Raw genomic sequence first — 16,851 nt, 5'->3', positions numbered from 1 at the left:
AAGTGTTCCTTATGAGTCTTCAACATCAGTTAATGAGGAACATACTGCTCGGTTGGTTGGCGTTAGATGGCGTTATACTTGGAACCAAAAGGATGACATTTGAGATTGATTTTTTCGAATATTAAAGAAATCTTCTGTACGCTAAATGATACCAAGCATATAGAATATCGTCAACTTTTCCTCGCTAAATATAACACGATTCCAAACTTGGAAAACTGGAATACAAAACGTACAACAACCAAGGGAAAAAGGAGTGCTCATGATTCAAATAACAAGCGACATGATCAGAAAAGGCTGACTCCAGAACGCTTTCAGCCGACAGGAGCAAGTACGTCAAAAGCACCAGTACCGACCGTTCCAACGCGGCCCATCACAATTCTACTACTTGGGCCATTCAGATTATCACAGTCCCTCTCCAGCACGGCATCTCTCAAGAACCCAACAGTGGTCTCGAAGCTCATCTTCATAAACGGTGATGTGCTATCCTTCACCAGACCCATGCGGTTAAATGCGCGGAAACTACCAGCATGGGTCATAACGTCACCAATGAGATTAAGATGGCGATTATCGACCGAGATGCTATGGCCGTCGAAAACGGCTGCCATTTCACGAATAATGCACGCACGGGCAGCCTCGACGCCATACATAACGAGCATGTCGGCGATTGAATTGGTATATAGTGAATGAGGATAGACGAAATCCTGGTACTCGCGCATGGCTAACAAGTTGACACCATCAGTCACGATATGAGCGGGATTTTCCCTGTCACCCTCGATATAGCTGCAGGCTCCCAGGCCCTTGATGAACTGGATTACAGAGGTTCTGGCAGCGTCTTCGACTAGAGGAAGAAGTAGCAGCTTAGGTGTCGAAATATCATATCGTAACTGGATATGGCATGATTTGCCTTTTTTAAGGCTAAATTTGAACTTAGTGATTTCGGCGTATTTCCCAGTAATAGTGTCTTCACTCTGTTTGCTCTTTTGTAATTTTTCTGAGTCAGAGCCGGTGTCTGTGTCTTGCATGTCAACATCCTCAGTCGCAGCATGCTCCCCATGGTGATTGCCGTCAGTTTCTTCATCAGAATCTGAGTCTGGCTCTTGGGAATCTTGTCCACGGATAATGTCTTCCTCCCCGTCATCAGGAGCTTCGTAAGAGACTTGATTTGAACGATTCATGTGTGACATTGCCCTTTTCGCATCGTCTTGGTCCTCCTCGTCATCATCATCATCAGCATCGGCGTCTCTGGCTTCATGCCCAAAACGCCTGGTAGGTTCTTCCACCACGCCCGTGGATGTACCAATGTCGGGTTGGGCAGCGGAGAAAGCAGAAAGTGATTTCTCATCAGTCCGTTTCTTCAACTCCGCTCTTGTTAATTTGATAAGCCGTGGTACAAACTTGTGTTGAAGAGTTTTGAGAATATCCTCAATCTGGATGGCATATTCTTCTGTGTATTCCTCTGGAGGGAAGAAATCTATTTCTAAATCGTATATTTTTGCCATCCCGTGACTTGACCCAGATGAAACGCGCTCATGGACTCTAAGGGTGTCCACGACTTCCGCGATGGTAAGCTTGCTAATCGCTTTAGCAAAAATTCTTCCATCCTTTTCAGTAAGCTCCTTTCTCAGGACGCCGGTCATAGTGGGTGTAAGGATTTGGTTACTAGCGGTCATGACAATTTCGCGTAGGCGAGGAATACCAAGGGTCACGTTCTTCGCTGAATGTCCAGCCAAATGGAAAGTGTTGAGAGTCATCTGGGTAGACGGCTCGCCGATAGACTGTCCCGCAACAATTCCCACGGATTCACCGGGTTCCACAACCGATCTCATATATTTCAGATTCATCACCCTGGCAAAGTCCTTTTTGGAAATTCCTTTCTCGACTTTGCCTTTCTCTTTTAGGATTTGATCGGGATTTTCTTTTTGATACTAGTAGCGATGTGTCAGCTTAGAATATTTGAATGTCACAACGTTCTTCAATCATATATTTACCAATTTTAATGCCATTGCGAAGGTTTCTGAGGTACTTCCATAGCAGGATCCAGGAGGGAAAAGGGAAAGCGCGGGGTCTACACAGTCCAATTTGCCCGTCTTTCTATATTTTTTAATGGCATGTCGATTCCAGTCTCCCGCCTTGTCGCTCTTAACTCTATTAAACTCGTCAGATCCATTGAGTTCTTCAACGACGGACCAGAAATTGTGAGCCAAAAAAGGAAAGTCTTGCAAATGCTTCTGCTTGGTAATCTCGAGGCCATCTTCGCCGTAGAGGAACTGCATGACAGATCCATCTGCGGTCTCGCGAACAGAGTTGTCATATTCTGCCTTTAATCCCTCCATTCCTTTGATTAAGCATCGCTGGAGATACCCGGATCTTGAAGTCTTAACAGCAGTATCAATAAGACCTTCTCGACCCGCCATAGCGTGGAAATAATACTCCTGAGGCTTTATTCCTGTAAGGAAACGCCCAGAGACAAAACCACTGGCCATTAGGTTGGTGTCAAACGGTCTGAATGACGGCAATGTTTTCCCACTAATCATCACAGGCACTCTACGACCTTCAAGAACTTGCTGGCCTAAGTTACAAGAAATGAGGTTCGCGTTGACAACAGATCCCTTCGCTCCAGATGTCGTCATCGTTTGCATTTGGTTCCATGGGAATGGCTTTTCGAGCCCGACCGGAAGGCAGGCAGCTGTAATGTCAGATGATATATCAGCAGCTTGCGAATTTAAAACAGCGTCTAATCCAGCCTGCTTTTCGTCATCACGGAGAGCATCTTCAAGGCGCCGTTTAAGCTCAGCCTCTTCGTCCTCAAATTTGGTTTGATCCAAGGTCACATATTTGAGCGCTACATGACGACCTATATGTTCGGCTTCTTGCAGTTTCTTTCTCCGGTCCTCGTTTCCCTTTTTGGTCAGGCGAAGATCATCAATACCACAAGTAAACGCTCGCATATGCAAAAATTTTGTCAGCAAACGTCCTAAAACACCCAGCAATTTTCCAGCAACAACATGTCCATAAATCTCGTGGACTGAATGGATGAGGCCGCCAGGACTTGGTCCCAGCTGGGCAGAGTCGAGGATACCACAAAGAAGCTCGCCATCTCGAAAAATGACTTGTCCCTCCTCAGACCCTTCACCCCAACGATCACCTGACGTTCTTGATTTCCCTGTAAGGTTCAAGCCATAGAACCTTTCTGGTGTAATATTCATCATAATCGTAGAGATTACCTGTTTGCCAGTCCAAAGTTTTCGTGGTCGCAATATTGCCGGCTTCATAAGAAGAATCTTATCGGTTACGGTGAGGGAGTTCTCTGGTCGCAAACAGTTGTACAACAGCTTCCAATGTCATCTTTATCAAAGAATGTATCGCGACTCGTGAACCATGTTCCCATGCAATATATGATCCTGGATCAACCCTCTAAGTGGTTTCCCCGCTGTGGCGGATAAGTATTGATGATCAGTATCAGCTAACTGCATTGCTTCCACTCTAGCCAATTCATTTTGCGGAAAATGCAGATTCATCTCGTCACCATCGAAATCTGCGTTGTAGGTTTTACAATTTGCGTAATGCATCCTAATTGTTCTTTCTCCAGTAAGCACTCGGGCGCGATGACCCATTATAGATGGTTTGTGGAGGGTGGGCTGCCGATTCATAAGCACGACATCGCCAGTGGTTAGATGCCGGTATACTTTCTTGCTTCTCGATCGTTTCATCTTGAAGTTTGAAGGGGAAAGCAGCATGTTGGCAATGGCGAGTCGCTCTTCTTGGCTTTTGAATTTCAGGCTCACTACTTGACCAATCTCATTCTCAACGGCAGCTGCGCCAGGATAGACATCGGGCCCGTTTATCACGGCATTTTTAAGTTCCCAATAGTTATGGTTTGTGACTGGCTCTGGATAGGTGAGCTTTTTCGCGAAAACCAGAGGAACTCCAATTTCATTGGTTTCAATGTTTGGATCGGGAGATATGACACTTCGTGCGGCGAAGTTAACTCGTTTTCCCATCATATTTTTCCGAAACAGCCCATCTTTCTTTTCCAGTCTCTGTTTGATACCGTCTTCATTTTGAATACCTGCCACTCCCTGGTTCGGGTTACGGTCACGATCGATAAGGCTGTTGACCGCATCCTGTAACTGTACGATTGCCTGAAGCAGGTCCCGGTAATCTCGTAACCTAGTGACAGACTCTGTGCTGTCGCCTTGTCTTTCTCTGCTAATTTGGTTTATTTGGTCGCAAAGTTTCATGATTCTAGTAAACGAGATGTTTTGTTGCGCTTCTATTATATCATTCGAGCCAGTAGCAGCTATTGGGCGATATTTGTTTGGCGGCACAAGAATGTTCTTAATGAAGAACATATCAGGAGTAACGCGTGGGCGGTGCTTTGATTTTGGCCGTGAGTCGTATACCAGATCTAAAACTTCTTGTTCCTTTTCGAAGAGAAGGCGCAGCGCTGCATAAACTTCAGGCGACGGCATGAATTGTTGAGCCCCTTGTTCACTGGGATTGTTCCGAGACCCCCTCTCTTCAACTTGTGTCAATACTGCATTGCCCATGGTAATCTGCTGTTCTGCACCGTGTAAATCCGTCGAAACACTAGCATCGTCATCGTCATCGTCAAGGTAGCCATTCATATTAGAACCTTGCGACTGGTGGCCATGTTTCTTGGAAAGGTCGTTCGCTTCTTTTATCAGCAACAGGGGGTTGGGGACATGAAATCCAGCCTCGGACATAGCGACTTTAGCCTTTTGCGGTAACGGCTTCTTGAATATCTTTGAGTATTTATCTCTACGGAACGGAGGAGAAATACTATAAACTGGTTAGTCGCCGAATCACTACCTCATCTGACGGAAATGCTCACCCGCTACAAGATGCGCATTTTTTAACAGCCGTGATATCCTTAAGAAATGCCCTTACGATATTCCTCCGTTGTTCCGCAGCAACGGGATTCTTTGTACCATGCAAAAAATTCCCCTCCTTGTTCCTGGCTAACACTTGATGAATACACCGTTTGACATACACATCCCGACACCTCACAAGGTCTTCTTCGTCTTCATCTTCACTATCTCCTGATTCTGAACCAGCATTACCTTTACCTCTTCGAACTTCCATACTATCAATCGCCGCAGCCTCCTCCACCAAACCGTACTGCAACAGTCGCAGCTTGCACGTGTAGGACATTATATCTGCCCGAGACATCCTGAAGCGATGGCAATAGACACACTGCGCTCGCAGGAGGCGAAATAGCTGGTCGAAAAAAGTGACATTATATACATGGACAGGCAGCTCGATATGTCCGGCATGGCCATTGCAGGACCAGGAATTCAGACGGCATGTAGTACATCTAAGACGTTTTCAGTCAGCAAAACGCATGTCAACGAACGGCGAAAAGGGGGAAAAATTGTCGCATACATATGGTCACCCCATGCTCCAAGAGCAGGATCGTACAATCCTCCTGGGACTGGATTGTTCAGCGAATCTAGTGTAGGGGTGTTGTATATAAGTTTGACGGAGATTGTTTTGATCTCCTCGTTGGAGAGGACCCTAAAATCAACCCCCTCAATTGACGAGGAAATCGGCCGAGTGAAGCTAGCCATTTCCTCCGAAATCCCTAGACTTCTGCTGCTGAAATTGCTTTGGCCATCGACTGGTGAAGAGGAAAAAAAAGCAATGGAGAACGAAATTTCTCCTTCGACGGTTGTGAAACTTTTCTGCCGTTGCACACCGCTTCGCAACTATTGTCATTTTCCCGCGCCTCAACTTCATTCAACCTTCAACGAACATCTTTTTATGGCCTCCAACAATAACCACATATCCAGCAAGTGTCCACTATTTCCCCACACGTCGATAAAATCGTTTGGGTGAGTGGATTCATCCAAAATTCTGGCTATGGCGGACACTGGCAATATGCTGAAGAGACCCCATCCAGAAGATGATGAAAGCAACCTTCAGAAACGACCACGCTCCAACAATGGATCCCCTATGCCAACCAACAATGGGGGGATCAGCAAGGAGGAAATCGAAAGGATGGTTGCTGAGGCGCGTGCAAAGGCAGAGGCTGCTCGAGCGAAAATTCAAGCTGCAAGAGGAGGCACTGCGACACCAGTGTTGGGGTCAAGTATCCAAGCACCATCTTCAGCAACAACAGCTAGTCCAGCACTTTCGAGACTCGAGCAAATTAAGGCGAGAGTGGCCGCAGCTACAGGAAAAGTAAATACGACAACCCAGCAACGGACACCTGTCCCGCCCATGTTTATGCCTCCAGTTGTTGACGATGGTGTATCCCGAGCCAGAGGAGGATTAGATGTCGGCTTGCATCCCGCTCTGTTAGGCGACTCTACTCAAGAGTCAAAGTCGTCGAAAGGCAAACAAACAATGCAGCCTAAGTTTGCTACTACTATGGCAAATCAGCGAACTGAGTCACCAGTTCCTTCGTTCAAGTCTGGTAAATCCAAAACGCAACTAGATCTGTCCGGCCCTTCCCTCGAAGAAACGAAAAACAACCCATATTTTGATCCCAACCTCGGTGCAAAAACTGCTCTAGCGAAGCCTCGTCAATCACGTCAGCTTGTATTTAATCAAAAAGGGAAATATATCCAGCAAGCAGCAGCACTTCGCCGACTAGCTCAGCTAGAGGCTATGAAAAAGAAGATCGCGGAGCGTGCACGCCAAGCAGGCGTAGACGAAGATTTAGATGTTGAAAAAGCGTTCCTCGTTCCAACTCCTCCAGCAATCGAATGGTGGGATGAGGGTTTGGTCAACGGTTCGAATTATTCTGCCATTGATGACCCTCAAAATCTCAAGATTGACACTCCAGATACTGTAGTCTCTTTATATATTCAGCATCCTGTTCTCCTCGATCCTCCGCAAGATAAAAACATACCAGCGCCAAAGCCAATGTTTCTTACGCCGAAAGAGCAAGCCAAAATCCGGCGCCAGCGGCGAATGGCCGATCTTAAAGAACAACAGGCAAAGATAAGATTAGGGCTCGAGCCTGCTCCACCACCAAAAGTCAAGAAGTCCAATCTTATGCGCGTTCTAGGTGAAGAAGCCGTCAAGGATCCGACCGCTGTCGAAGCCCGTGTCAACCGGGAAATCGCCGAACGATTCAACAAACACGTGACAGCGAATGAATCCCGGAAGTTAACAAGAGAGCAACGGCTTGAGAAACTTGCCATTCAGCAAGAACAAGACGCGCTGAAAGGCATACACATGTCCGTTTATAAAATAGACAACCTCGCAAACGGCCGTCACCGTTTTAAAATCAGCAAAAACGCAGAACAGAACAACCTATCAGGCATGTGTATTTTGCATCCGAAATTCAACCTCGTGATTGTCGAGGGTGGTCATCATTCCATCTCCGCGTACAGGAAACTCATGCTCAATCGCATTGACTGGACAGAGAATACTCATCCAAACAACGAACGCGAAGCGCTCGCATTATGGCTTGTCGCAGAGGATGAGAAGACAGGAGAACTGAAGGATTTGAGTCAAAACACATGTACACTAGTTTGGGAGGGGGAGGAGAAAACTAGAGCGTTTAGAAAATGGTTGGGTGCGCGTGTATGTGAGACGGATGCTGCAGCAAAGGATGCATTGTCGCGGGCTAAGCTAGAAAACTTTTGGACTTTGGCTAAAAGCATGAAGGCTGAGAAAATTTAAATGCTGGGTGAAATTTTGATATCTCCCTTATCAATTTGTTTTTCAGCGAATTGTCGTTGAGCGGTTTTGTATCATTATATGCTCGAGATATATCACACTTTCAAAGGTCCAGATAAACCCACTCAAGCCCTATCCTTGAATAACCGCATTATTTGAAAAATTGTCTAAATGCAAGATCCACAGCTATGTTTGTTTAAAAAAAAAAAAAAAAAAAAAAAATATTATACCGTTAACCTTGAGCCACGTAGTACGTAGATTATGAAAACGACCTGGTATCTCGAGTAAACCACTGCTAACACGAACAAAAGCAGAAACCAGCAATCAGGTAGAGTAGACGGAAAAGCTCAACACAAACAAACCATAAAGGGAAAAGTAAAAACAGACATGCACACTCTTGATCCTAGAAAATAAATAAACTCCCAGTCTTTTTGTGTCATTCTCTCATCTTTCTCAAGAATATCCAGTCATATCCCACCTCGGCAATCATTTAAGGGTAGGAGTATAAAGATCTTCCAAATTCTCAACGTAGCAACGATATAATACAGAAAGAGGCAATCAATATCGAATGGGAATAAACAATTTCGGACAAATAAAACAAGAAGTTAAGAAAGAAAATGAAAATGAAAATTTTGCATAGTATAACAGAAGCCGCTGTCCAAAAGCAGATACTGGTCATGAACCACTCCGACTAAGCCTCCTTAACAGATCCAGCTGGGCCTGTGCAGCAGCGAAGGTATCGGCCGATGTCTGTGTGGTAGGCACTTGGGATGAGTGCTGGCTTTGTAGCCTCTGCTGAGCTTGTTGAGGTGGTTGGTAGGGTGGATTCTGTTGCTGTTGTTGAAGATTGCGGAAGAATGCTGGGTTGATATGGGAACCGGGGGGTGGAAAAGGAGAGGAAGATTGAGACTGGTGAAGAGGTTGAAAAAGAAATTGTTGCTGCGCTGGCAAGAAACCCGGGGTGGAGAAGGCTTGATTGGTGTTGAACACCTGGGAAGGTTGATTTTGTTGGGAAGTTTGATGGGGATATGAAGACGAGTTGTAAGGCACGGACTGCTGTTGAGAAAGATTCTGGGCTTGGTAGAACGCCTGTGTGAATTCAGCAGACTGTCCAGGGTAGATATGCTGTGATGTTTCTTGCTGCTGCCGTTGCGGCTGTTCGAGATGATTTTGAGACTGCCGAGGTTGGCGGTCATCTCCGTGCTTCTTGTAGCTGCCGCCTCTCCCGCGACCTCGCTCCCCTCGATCACTGCCTCTGCCTCTACCCCTGCCTCTACCCCCTCTAGAATTCCTTTCTGCAAATTGATTGCGAAGGTGCGATTCCTCCGTGGGCGCTTCTGTATGACCTATCATTTCATGAAAATTCTTTGGCCGAGACAACGGAGTATAACCATCTTCCGTGTTAATATCATCATAGTTTATCTCCGAACTCCGAAGTCCAGAAGGACCCAATCGATCTCTTCTCTGTTTTCCGTGTCCGTTAGCGTCACGGTGCCCATCCTTCTTTCCTTGACGTTTCTGTTTGAGCTGCCGCTTGTATTGAGCCTCCGCCTCGTCGTCAGAGAACTCGATCTCCTCCTCGCCAACCTCCTCATCGTGGAAATTAGATGCATCACTGCCCTTCAGTCCCTTCAAAGGCTGTGTGAAAACGAATGTAGAGTGATCCACAACGTAGAAAACCGGAGTGCCCTTGTCCAATTTTGCTTCTTTTATCGATTCTTCGTTTGGGAATCGAACTGTATATCGTGGTTGCTCCACTCTTCCAAGGGTTTCCGATACCATGCCAATGACACTAAGGTCAGCAAGGCAGAGAACGGAGCCACTCTCCAGCACTTGGTATTCCCCAGATATATTTGCCTTGATTAAGACCACGTTTTCAACAATTGTCTCCACATTACCCAGAACTTCTACCTTCATCTCAGGCGTGACGGTAATGTCGGGCTTCGGCACTATCTCCTCTGGCTTTTCGTTCGCAGTTCTAATATGGGACCCTTTGTGCTTTTCATCTCCCTCATCATCGGAACCCCCCTCCGCAGCCATTAATATACGGGCTTGCTCTTCAGGGTCTAATAAGTCATAGTCGTCGCTGCTATCGCCATCATCATCGCTGCTATCAGAGGAGGAATCTGAGGAAGAGGACTCATATGGTGAAGAGTCAATTTCCCACTCCGGGTTTTCACTATTATCGGAGCCAATTTCAGACCCTCCGGCATAAGAATCTCCCAGCACTCCATTATGCGTTGACGGAATCGATTCCTTGCTAACCTCCGGAACGGAAGGGATATCGTTCTCGGATTCTTCTGGGGCTGTATGGCTCCGGCTCTGATGTTCTCCTTGGCGATGCTGATCCTCTGGGCTTGTCGTTCTCATTTCTACATCGTTCGGAGCAGGGACTTGTTTATCCAATTCTTGCGACATGCCCAGTTCACAGGCTCTATCCAAAGAGTTTGTCTGTTCAACGGCGTCACTATGGCCAGAACCTTCAACCGTTTGGGACTCCGCAACAGCAGTTGTCTCACACAAAAAGGTCAGTCCAGGTATCGCGGTCGCAGTTTTCGGCAGCGCAGGCGGAATGATGTGGTTATTATCTTCTGCGAGGCTATTCTGCGCGGTAGGGACTGGTGTTCCTCCTTTTATAGGCGTGTAAAAATCGCTTCCCTCATCCTCTACCGGCTCTCCTCCGGGCTCTATCCTGTTCGACGCCGGGTCAAGACAAGGCCGTTTCGAAGGAGGATGCTTATTATCTCCAGACAATATACAATCCGCTGACGGTACGTCTGCCATCCCTTATGCTTGTAAAATGCGACAGGTAGAAAACTTGGTGAGTTTTTGTTCGGAGATATTTTAGCAGCATTTCTCTCTGCCAAAATAGAAGCCGAATCTTTTTGAAAATATGCATCTGCACACCTGGGGGACCCGGGCCACCGTAGGAGCTTCAAACGGAAGTCAGTCAGGAAATCGGATATTATATTTCTTCTTCTCCTCCTTCTTCTTCCTTCAGGAATAAATATCCTCCAATGTGCGCCCAGTAAAAATGCCTTCCAAACAGAGCCAGTTAGCTGGTTCTTACAGTTATGAAAGCTCTGTGGAAGGAGCCTCAAAGAGCAGCCCCAAGTATGTAACTCTATCACAATCGCGCAAGACGTCGGCTAACCATACAGCGGCATAGGCCAGCTCCGAATCCGTTCTTTATTCCATTAAACGTCGGCTTCTACGCATTCCTGCTCGCAAACACACTCGCAGCCTCCCTTGCACCCATACAAGACTGCGATGAGGTCTTCAACTACTGGGAGCCAACACACTACCTAGTCCATGGATATGGTCTCCAGACTTGGGAGTACTCGCCTGAGTACTCCATTCGTAGCTGGCTCTACGTCTCCCTCCATGCTGGTATAGCCAAGATATCTACTCTCGTTACGCAATCGAAAACAGCACAGTTCTATTTCGTCAGAATGGCGCTTGCATTCATATGCGCCGCTTGCGAAACGAGGATATTCGCGGCCATCTCACGAACACTCCATCCGCGAATTGGAGTCATATTCGTGACGATCTTGGTATTCAGTCCCGGGATGTTCCATGCATCCACTGCAATGCTACCATCCAGCTTTACGATGTACACCTCGATGCTCGGCATCTCTGCGTTCATGGACTGGCGCGGAGGTCTAAACACAGGTCGTGGTATTATGTGGTTCGGCATTGGAGCTATCGTCGGATGGCCATTTGCCGGCGCTCTTGTGGTATCCTTTTTATTAGAGGAGGTTCTCATTGGATACGTTTCCGAATTCCTACACCGAACCTTAATTCGATTTACTGAAGGTGTCATAAAGTGTCTGATAGTTTTAGTAAGCTATTTTTCAAAGACTAACTTACATGTCCGTACTGATAATCGCAGGTTCTCGAGGTTGTGACTGATAGCTTGTTTTACCGGAAACTCGTCGTCGTTCCGTGGAATATCGTATCATATAACGTGTTTGGTGGCAGCAACAAGGGCCCCAATATTTTCGGAACCGAAACTTGGACATTTTATTTTCGAAATCTGCTGCTCAATTTCAACATATGGTTTCTGCTAGCTCTCTCCGCAGCTCCTCTCCTCATTTTACAAACAGTCTTCCGACCACGCGATACGTCCAAGCAAACGATACTGCGAACGGTAGCCTTGCTTTTACCCTTTTACATATGGTTCGGTATATTTACGATCCAGCCTCATAAGGAAGAACGCTTCATGTACGCAGCCTATCCTTTCTTAGCTTTGAACGCGGCAATTGCGTTCCACAACATTCTCGCCTATCTCGGTTCGAGTAATCGCAAAGAATTTATTGGCCGTGTGCCACGAAAGGTGAAACTCGCAATCGCTCTCATGCCTGTGCTCCTCGCTACGAATATAAGTCTCCTAAGAACTTTGGGGATTGTTACTGCATACAGCGCTCCGCTTCAGCTTTTCCAGCCGTTAGAAAACCCCGAGGTAGCAGCCCATGGGGATCATGTGTGCTTTGGAAAGGAGTGGTACCGTTTCCCATCATCATTCTTCTTGCCTGACAAGAAAAGAGCCAAGTTCATTAAAAGTGAGTTCAATGGACTGCTTCCCGGCGAATTTACCACAGAAGCAGACGGCCGAGGCCCACGGCCAGGGACGTGGATGGTGCCCTCTGGGATGAACGACCAAAATCAAGAAGACCCAGGGAAATACGTGAGTATACGCTATATACTGCGTTCGCTAATATGGCACATTCACTAATTCGCAGCAGATCAATATCTCGCAGTGTAATTTCCTTGTCGATTCATACTTTCCAGGAGACGAGGCATCTGCCCTACAGCCCAACTACGTTCTCGACAAATCCACGTGGGAAGAGATTTCGTGCAGGAGATTCCTTGACACCAAGAGAACGAGTCTCCTGGGTCGAATAATTTGGATACCCGACCTTCCCTTCATTCCAGAGAAACTCCAACGCAAATGGGGACGATATTGTCTTCTTAGACGACGAAATCCTGATACCAGCCCGTGATGACTTACTTCCCCAGAAAGAAAGACATAAAATAAAAAAACAAACCGCGAAGAGGAACTTGTGAGAAGGAGGTGGAGAACCCGAAGAAAACACAGATATCTAGATGATCGTGTGGTCTTCAAAAGGAAATGCTTATGCTTATTTCTAGGGATTTGGCAGCAGCGAACTCACATAGTTGTCTCTCATATCATACATATACCGCAGTTTTCCCGGAGCTGTTTACGATCCGCACGAATTTTTTTTTTTTTTTTTTTTTTTTTCTTTAGCGTTCCGGTTAAGGGGAGAATTGCGAGGGAGCCTGCCTGGTGTCCCTGCATGGCGGCTAACTAGTAGCCTGCGTGGAGATAATGTGGTGAGGCATATATATATATATATATATATATGGCGGAAGAAGTGATAGGGACATGTCCAATATATTCCTTACCTCCTTCAGGACCACGACATCCTATCTATTATTACTATTATACTACTACTTATGATTAACTCGCCCCAAGTATAATATAGTACAACTTGAAATCCATCCAAATCCGGCTCCCACTGAACAGGCCAAACGCAAAGAGGGCCGGGGAGGGGAGGTGAGGTGAGGTGAGGAGAGCATGATATCAGAGTGAAAAATCAATAAATACAAAGTTCAAGAGAGTATAGCCAGGCATATGTGTAGAGTATATTACATATATATATATATATATATATACTAGTATACTAGACTATTTGTTAACTACCAGGTCGACCGCAAAAGAAAAGAGGGAAAAGTGATCAACGCATTAGTTTTAATTAATGTAGTATACTGTACATACATATACAATAGTGCCCGTGGCCGTGGCCGTGGCCGTTCCTCGTAACCAATAGAAATAATATACAAATACAGTGGGCAAGGACTCAGGGGGGAGGGGGGAAAAAAAAGAAGAACGCAATTCAAATGCAACATACAACGATGAAAAATAAATTCTAATAATAAAAAGCCCCCAATTCCAAAATTATAAATCAAGGTGTCACAAAAAAGGTACGCCCTATCCATTTGATATATAGCCAAGTAGAAAAGAAAAGAAAATCGTTTGTTGGCGTGCTCCGCAACGAGGCATACACTGAGAGGAAAAAAATTCACAAAATAAGAGTGAGTGAAGAAAAACAATACAGAAGATATAAAAGTAACAACTAATTATTCTTCTGAGCAAAGAAAAAGACAAGTCAAAATGCAAAAAAAAGACCATTGTATGCCTAATGCTTCATTTCATGCTTCATCACACTTAAAATAATGCTTGCTTGCTTGCTTCATCATGCGTTGCTTTCCACAACATGAAAGGGAAAAATGACTTAAGCCAAAATATTAAAAAAAACAAAAGAAAAGACAAAAAACAAAAAGGGCAAGAAAACACCACCCCAATTTTTAACCCATGCCAATCCATACCAGATCCACTCCAATGCAATGCAATGCTAGGGGGCAAACAAAAGAAATATATATTAAAAAATCGTATTCTTCCTCAATCATCCAGAGATTGACGTTTTCGTTGTTTCATAAAGTGAAAATAAAAAAGAATTGAACAAGGTTGTTGTTCTTTCCCCAATAAAAGCCAAAACAGTGGTAGAATCGAAAACTGGAAAACCTAAAAACCGAAAACCAAAAGAAAAAAAGAAGAAGAAAAGAAGAAAGAAAAAAGTTTTCTAGAACAAACAAACAAACAAGAGACTCAACCCAAAAACCGTGCAATGCCGGCCATCGGCCGAATGGAAATTGATGCGAAGAAACATCCAACAAACAAACGCGCAACACAGCCGCGACGTATGGCTGTGCACGCCTGTTGAGGCTGGGCCTTGCGCTTAACCCGCGGTCCAGTCTTGAGGCTGTTCCTCCGCGCGGGTCAGGCTTCCAAGCGTGGCATAAATGACGTCACTGTGATGCATATGGGTGGGCACCTTCCCGCTTTGGGAAGAGTGGGTCCCAAAACGGTACCAGTTTTGTAAGCAGACAAATCCCGAATAGGAATTTGATAATGCCAACTGCTGCCGCCTGATTGGGCCGCCATGTCCCGCGGAACGGTGCCGACGTATGCATCCTGGATTGGAAACTAGTGTTGAAGGACTTTGCTCCGGACGCTGGGTCATACGTCTTGGCGTCCGTCACAACTCATCTTGGCGCGGCTGGCGTCATCGTGCCTTAAGCTTCGTCTCCAAGCTTGTTCTGCTTTTTCGATGTTTCCGGCTTGCGTGGTCGCGCCGGCTTCCTCACGGAAAAACAGCGCGCGCGACCACATATGATGCATTGCACAACGTAAGCTTTCCTTGGCACTTTCCTTTCGCAAGCGTAAGCTTGGATGGAAATATGGCAGCGCAAGTTGTGCTAAGGATTGAGTGGGGAATTGCGTCTTGTTTTTTTGTTTTCCTGCGTTTTTCCTTGAAAAATAGTGTGCTCTCGGGGAAAAAAAAGAAAGGAGAGAAAAAGCATAGTCGAGGGTGAAAGGCATACAAGACCTGGTTGGTTGAATTCTCCCTTCAATCCCTTGACTTGCGTTTCTGCTTGCCTGGCCAATCGACTTCCGGGTGGACAACCCGCATGTGCCGTGTCAGGGCATCGTTGCGGGAGAATGTCTTTTCCTCGGTACATAGATGGCACCGCACCTTCTGCTTCCGGGAGTTGTGGATCGTATCCTCATGTCTCGTAAGGTCGTAGGGGCGGGAGAAGACAGAGCTGCAAGGTTTGCCTGTAGATGGATTGATGCGCTCGCAGCGGTGAGGTCCAGCCTGCGAGTTGCGCATTGCCAGAGAACCGGCTGACGAATCGCGCACCATTGCGTGTGAACCAGGGGTCGTCTGGCGATGGGCTTCCCGCTTGTGCTTTTGTAGTTTCGCAGGTGTCTCGAAGCGTAGAATGCATCCGTGGTAGGTGCAGCTGTACGTGCCCCCATCAGAGGAAGTATCATCCGGACGCTTGGCAGGTTCGCCAGTGGGGTTCGACGTTGGCGCTGCTCTTAAAGGCGATCTGTTGCTCGCAGATGTGTTCGTGTCGCTAGACGTAGAGTCCATAGACGGCAGTTGACGTGGGAATTCAGGCGTGTGGTGGACAAGGTTATTTTCCCGTTGGCTTTGAGGCGGATGCGCCCGACGGGCCTGTTGTCGCTGTTGCGATTGCGATGGCTGCGGCTGGTGTTGATGTTGTTGCTGGCCCGAGAGCTGGAGAGGGATCTGCTGCTGCTGAATGTAGCCAAACTGCTGCGGCATATTGTTTTTGTGTTGGTCATATTGGTTTGCGTATTGCTCCATATGTGGAATATGGAAGGTGGCAGAGTTGCCCATTGGCGACACGCGATACTGAGAAGGTTCAGACTGCGACGGGAACAGCGACATGTTCGCATCGTCCGGAGACTCATTGTACTCAAGTAATGCGTCCTTGGGCGAGATGGTTTTTGGTTCCGGCTGTGCCGGGCCCATCAACATATTTGATTGCTGTTGGGCGGCAAGATTCAATTGATCCGGAAAAGGTTGAGACTGCGACATCTGTGCATCGTTAAATGCAGCTTGCTCATGCAAGAACGGGGAGTTATCTCTCCATGGGGACCGGTGGCGCGCTGCTGACGTCGAGCGGGATTGCGATTGGTCAGAGATATGGCCTTGGTGCGCAGCCTGTATCCGGTCTGTAATGATATTGCGATGGTAAGGAGAATACATCTTCGCGTTTTGGGTAGAGAATTGCATGGATGGCTTTGGCGTGGTAGAAGCGTTCGGGTTATATAATTCGTCTTGGTAGATGTCAGAGATGGTCCTAGTCAGCTTTGGAACGCCCATCGGAGTGCTGCTGTGGTCACTGAAATCTACACGGTCATCAAAACGTAAGTAATCATCCATCCACTTATCGACGTCGGGATATGTGCCCTCACCATGTGACATGGGCTTAGAACCATCTTCGAAGTCTTCGGAGTAAGTCGCGTGAGGTGTTACCGGAGAGTTGTGACTCAATGTGGACACTGAAGGAGGAACAGATAAAGGAAACGATTTGTCATCCTCCGCTGCTTGCTGCTGGTGCTGGTGCTGCTGCTGCTGCCGTTGTTGTTGTTGTTGCTGTTGTTGCTGTTGTTGCTGTTGTTGTTGTTTCTGTTGCTGCTGTTGTTGCTGTTGTTGCTGTTGTTGCTGTTGTTGCTGTTGTTGTTCCAGAATACCTCTTCTCATTGCCAGTTCTACCTCTGACTGCTGGTAGTCATGA

The 16,851-nt window shown here is 46.6% G+C and overlaps 5 protein-coding genes across 5 annotated transcripts; 2 read left to right on the top strand and 3 right to left on the bottom strand.

The window, feature by feature from the left end:
* Positions 1-311: 311 nt before the first annotated feature.
* On the bottom strand, positions 312-5,591 carry HCAG_06714 (hypothetical protein; the record flags this gene model as incomplete). The annotated part of the gene is made up of 5 exons (XM_001539059.1): positions 312-1,925; positions 1,989-3,332; positions 3,687-4,782; positions 4,856-5,338; positions 5,407-5,591. 5 exons carry the CDS (start codon positions 5,589-5,591, stop codon positions 312-314), a joined length of 4,722 nt encoding a protein of 1,573 aa, XP_001539109.1.
* A 310-nt stretch (positions 5,592-5,901) lies between these two features.
* HCAG_06713 (conserved hypothetical protein) lies at positions 5,902-7,656 on the top strand (the record flags this gene model as incomplete). Its single annotated transcript, XM_001539058.1, has 2 exons — positions 5,902-6,204; positions 6,406-7,656. 2 exons carry the CDS (start codon positions 5,902-5,904, stop codon positions 7,654-7,656), a joined length of 1,554 nt encoding a protein of 517 aa, XP_001539108.1.
* Positions 7,657-8,328: 672 nt separating this feature from the next.
* On the bottom strand, positions 8,329-10,023 carry HCAG_06712 (predicted protein; the record flags this gene model as incomplete). Its single annotated transcript, XM_001539057.1, has 1 exon — positions 8,329-10,023. The coding sequence occupies one exon, from the start codon at positions 10,021-10,023 to the stop codon at positions 8,329-8,331; it is 1,695 nt and encodes a 564-aa protein (XP_001539107.1).
* A 664-nt stretch (positions 10,024-10,687) lies between these two features.
* Positions 10,688-12,656, top strand: HCAG_06711 (conserved hypothetical protein; the record flags this gene model as incomplete). Its single annotated transcript, XM_001539056.1, has 4 exons — positions 10,688-10,767; positions 10,823-11,495; positions 11,546-12,340; positions 12,396-12,656. The coding sequence occupies 4 exons, from the start codon at positions 10,688-10,690 to the stop codon at positions 12,654-12,656; spliced, it is 1,809 nt and encodes a 602-aa protein (XP_001539106.1).
* Positions 12,657-15,146: 2,490 nt separating this feature from the next.
* HCAG_06710 (predicted protein) lies at positions 15,147-16,817 on the bottom strand (the record flags this gene model as incomplete). Its single annotated transcript, XM_001539055.1, has 1 exon — positions 15,147-16,817. The coding sequence occupies one exon, from the start codon at positions 16,815-16,817 to the stop codon at positions 15,147-15,149; it is 1,671 nt and encodes a 556-aa protein (XP_001539105.1).
* Positions 16,818-16,851: the final 34 nt, after the last annotated feature.

The sequence above is a fragment of the Histoplasma capsulatum genome, genomic scaffold (assembly GCF_000149585.1).
Source record: "Histoplasma capsulatum NAm1 scaffold_6 genomic scaffold, whole genome shotgun sequence".
Lineage (NCBI taxonomy): Eukaryota > Fungi > Ascomycota > Eurotiomycetes > Onygenales > Ajellomycetaceae > Histoplasma > Histoplasma mississippiense.
This window is presented reverse-complemented; position numbering and strand designations above follow the sequence as displayed.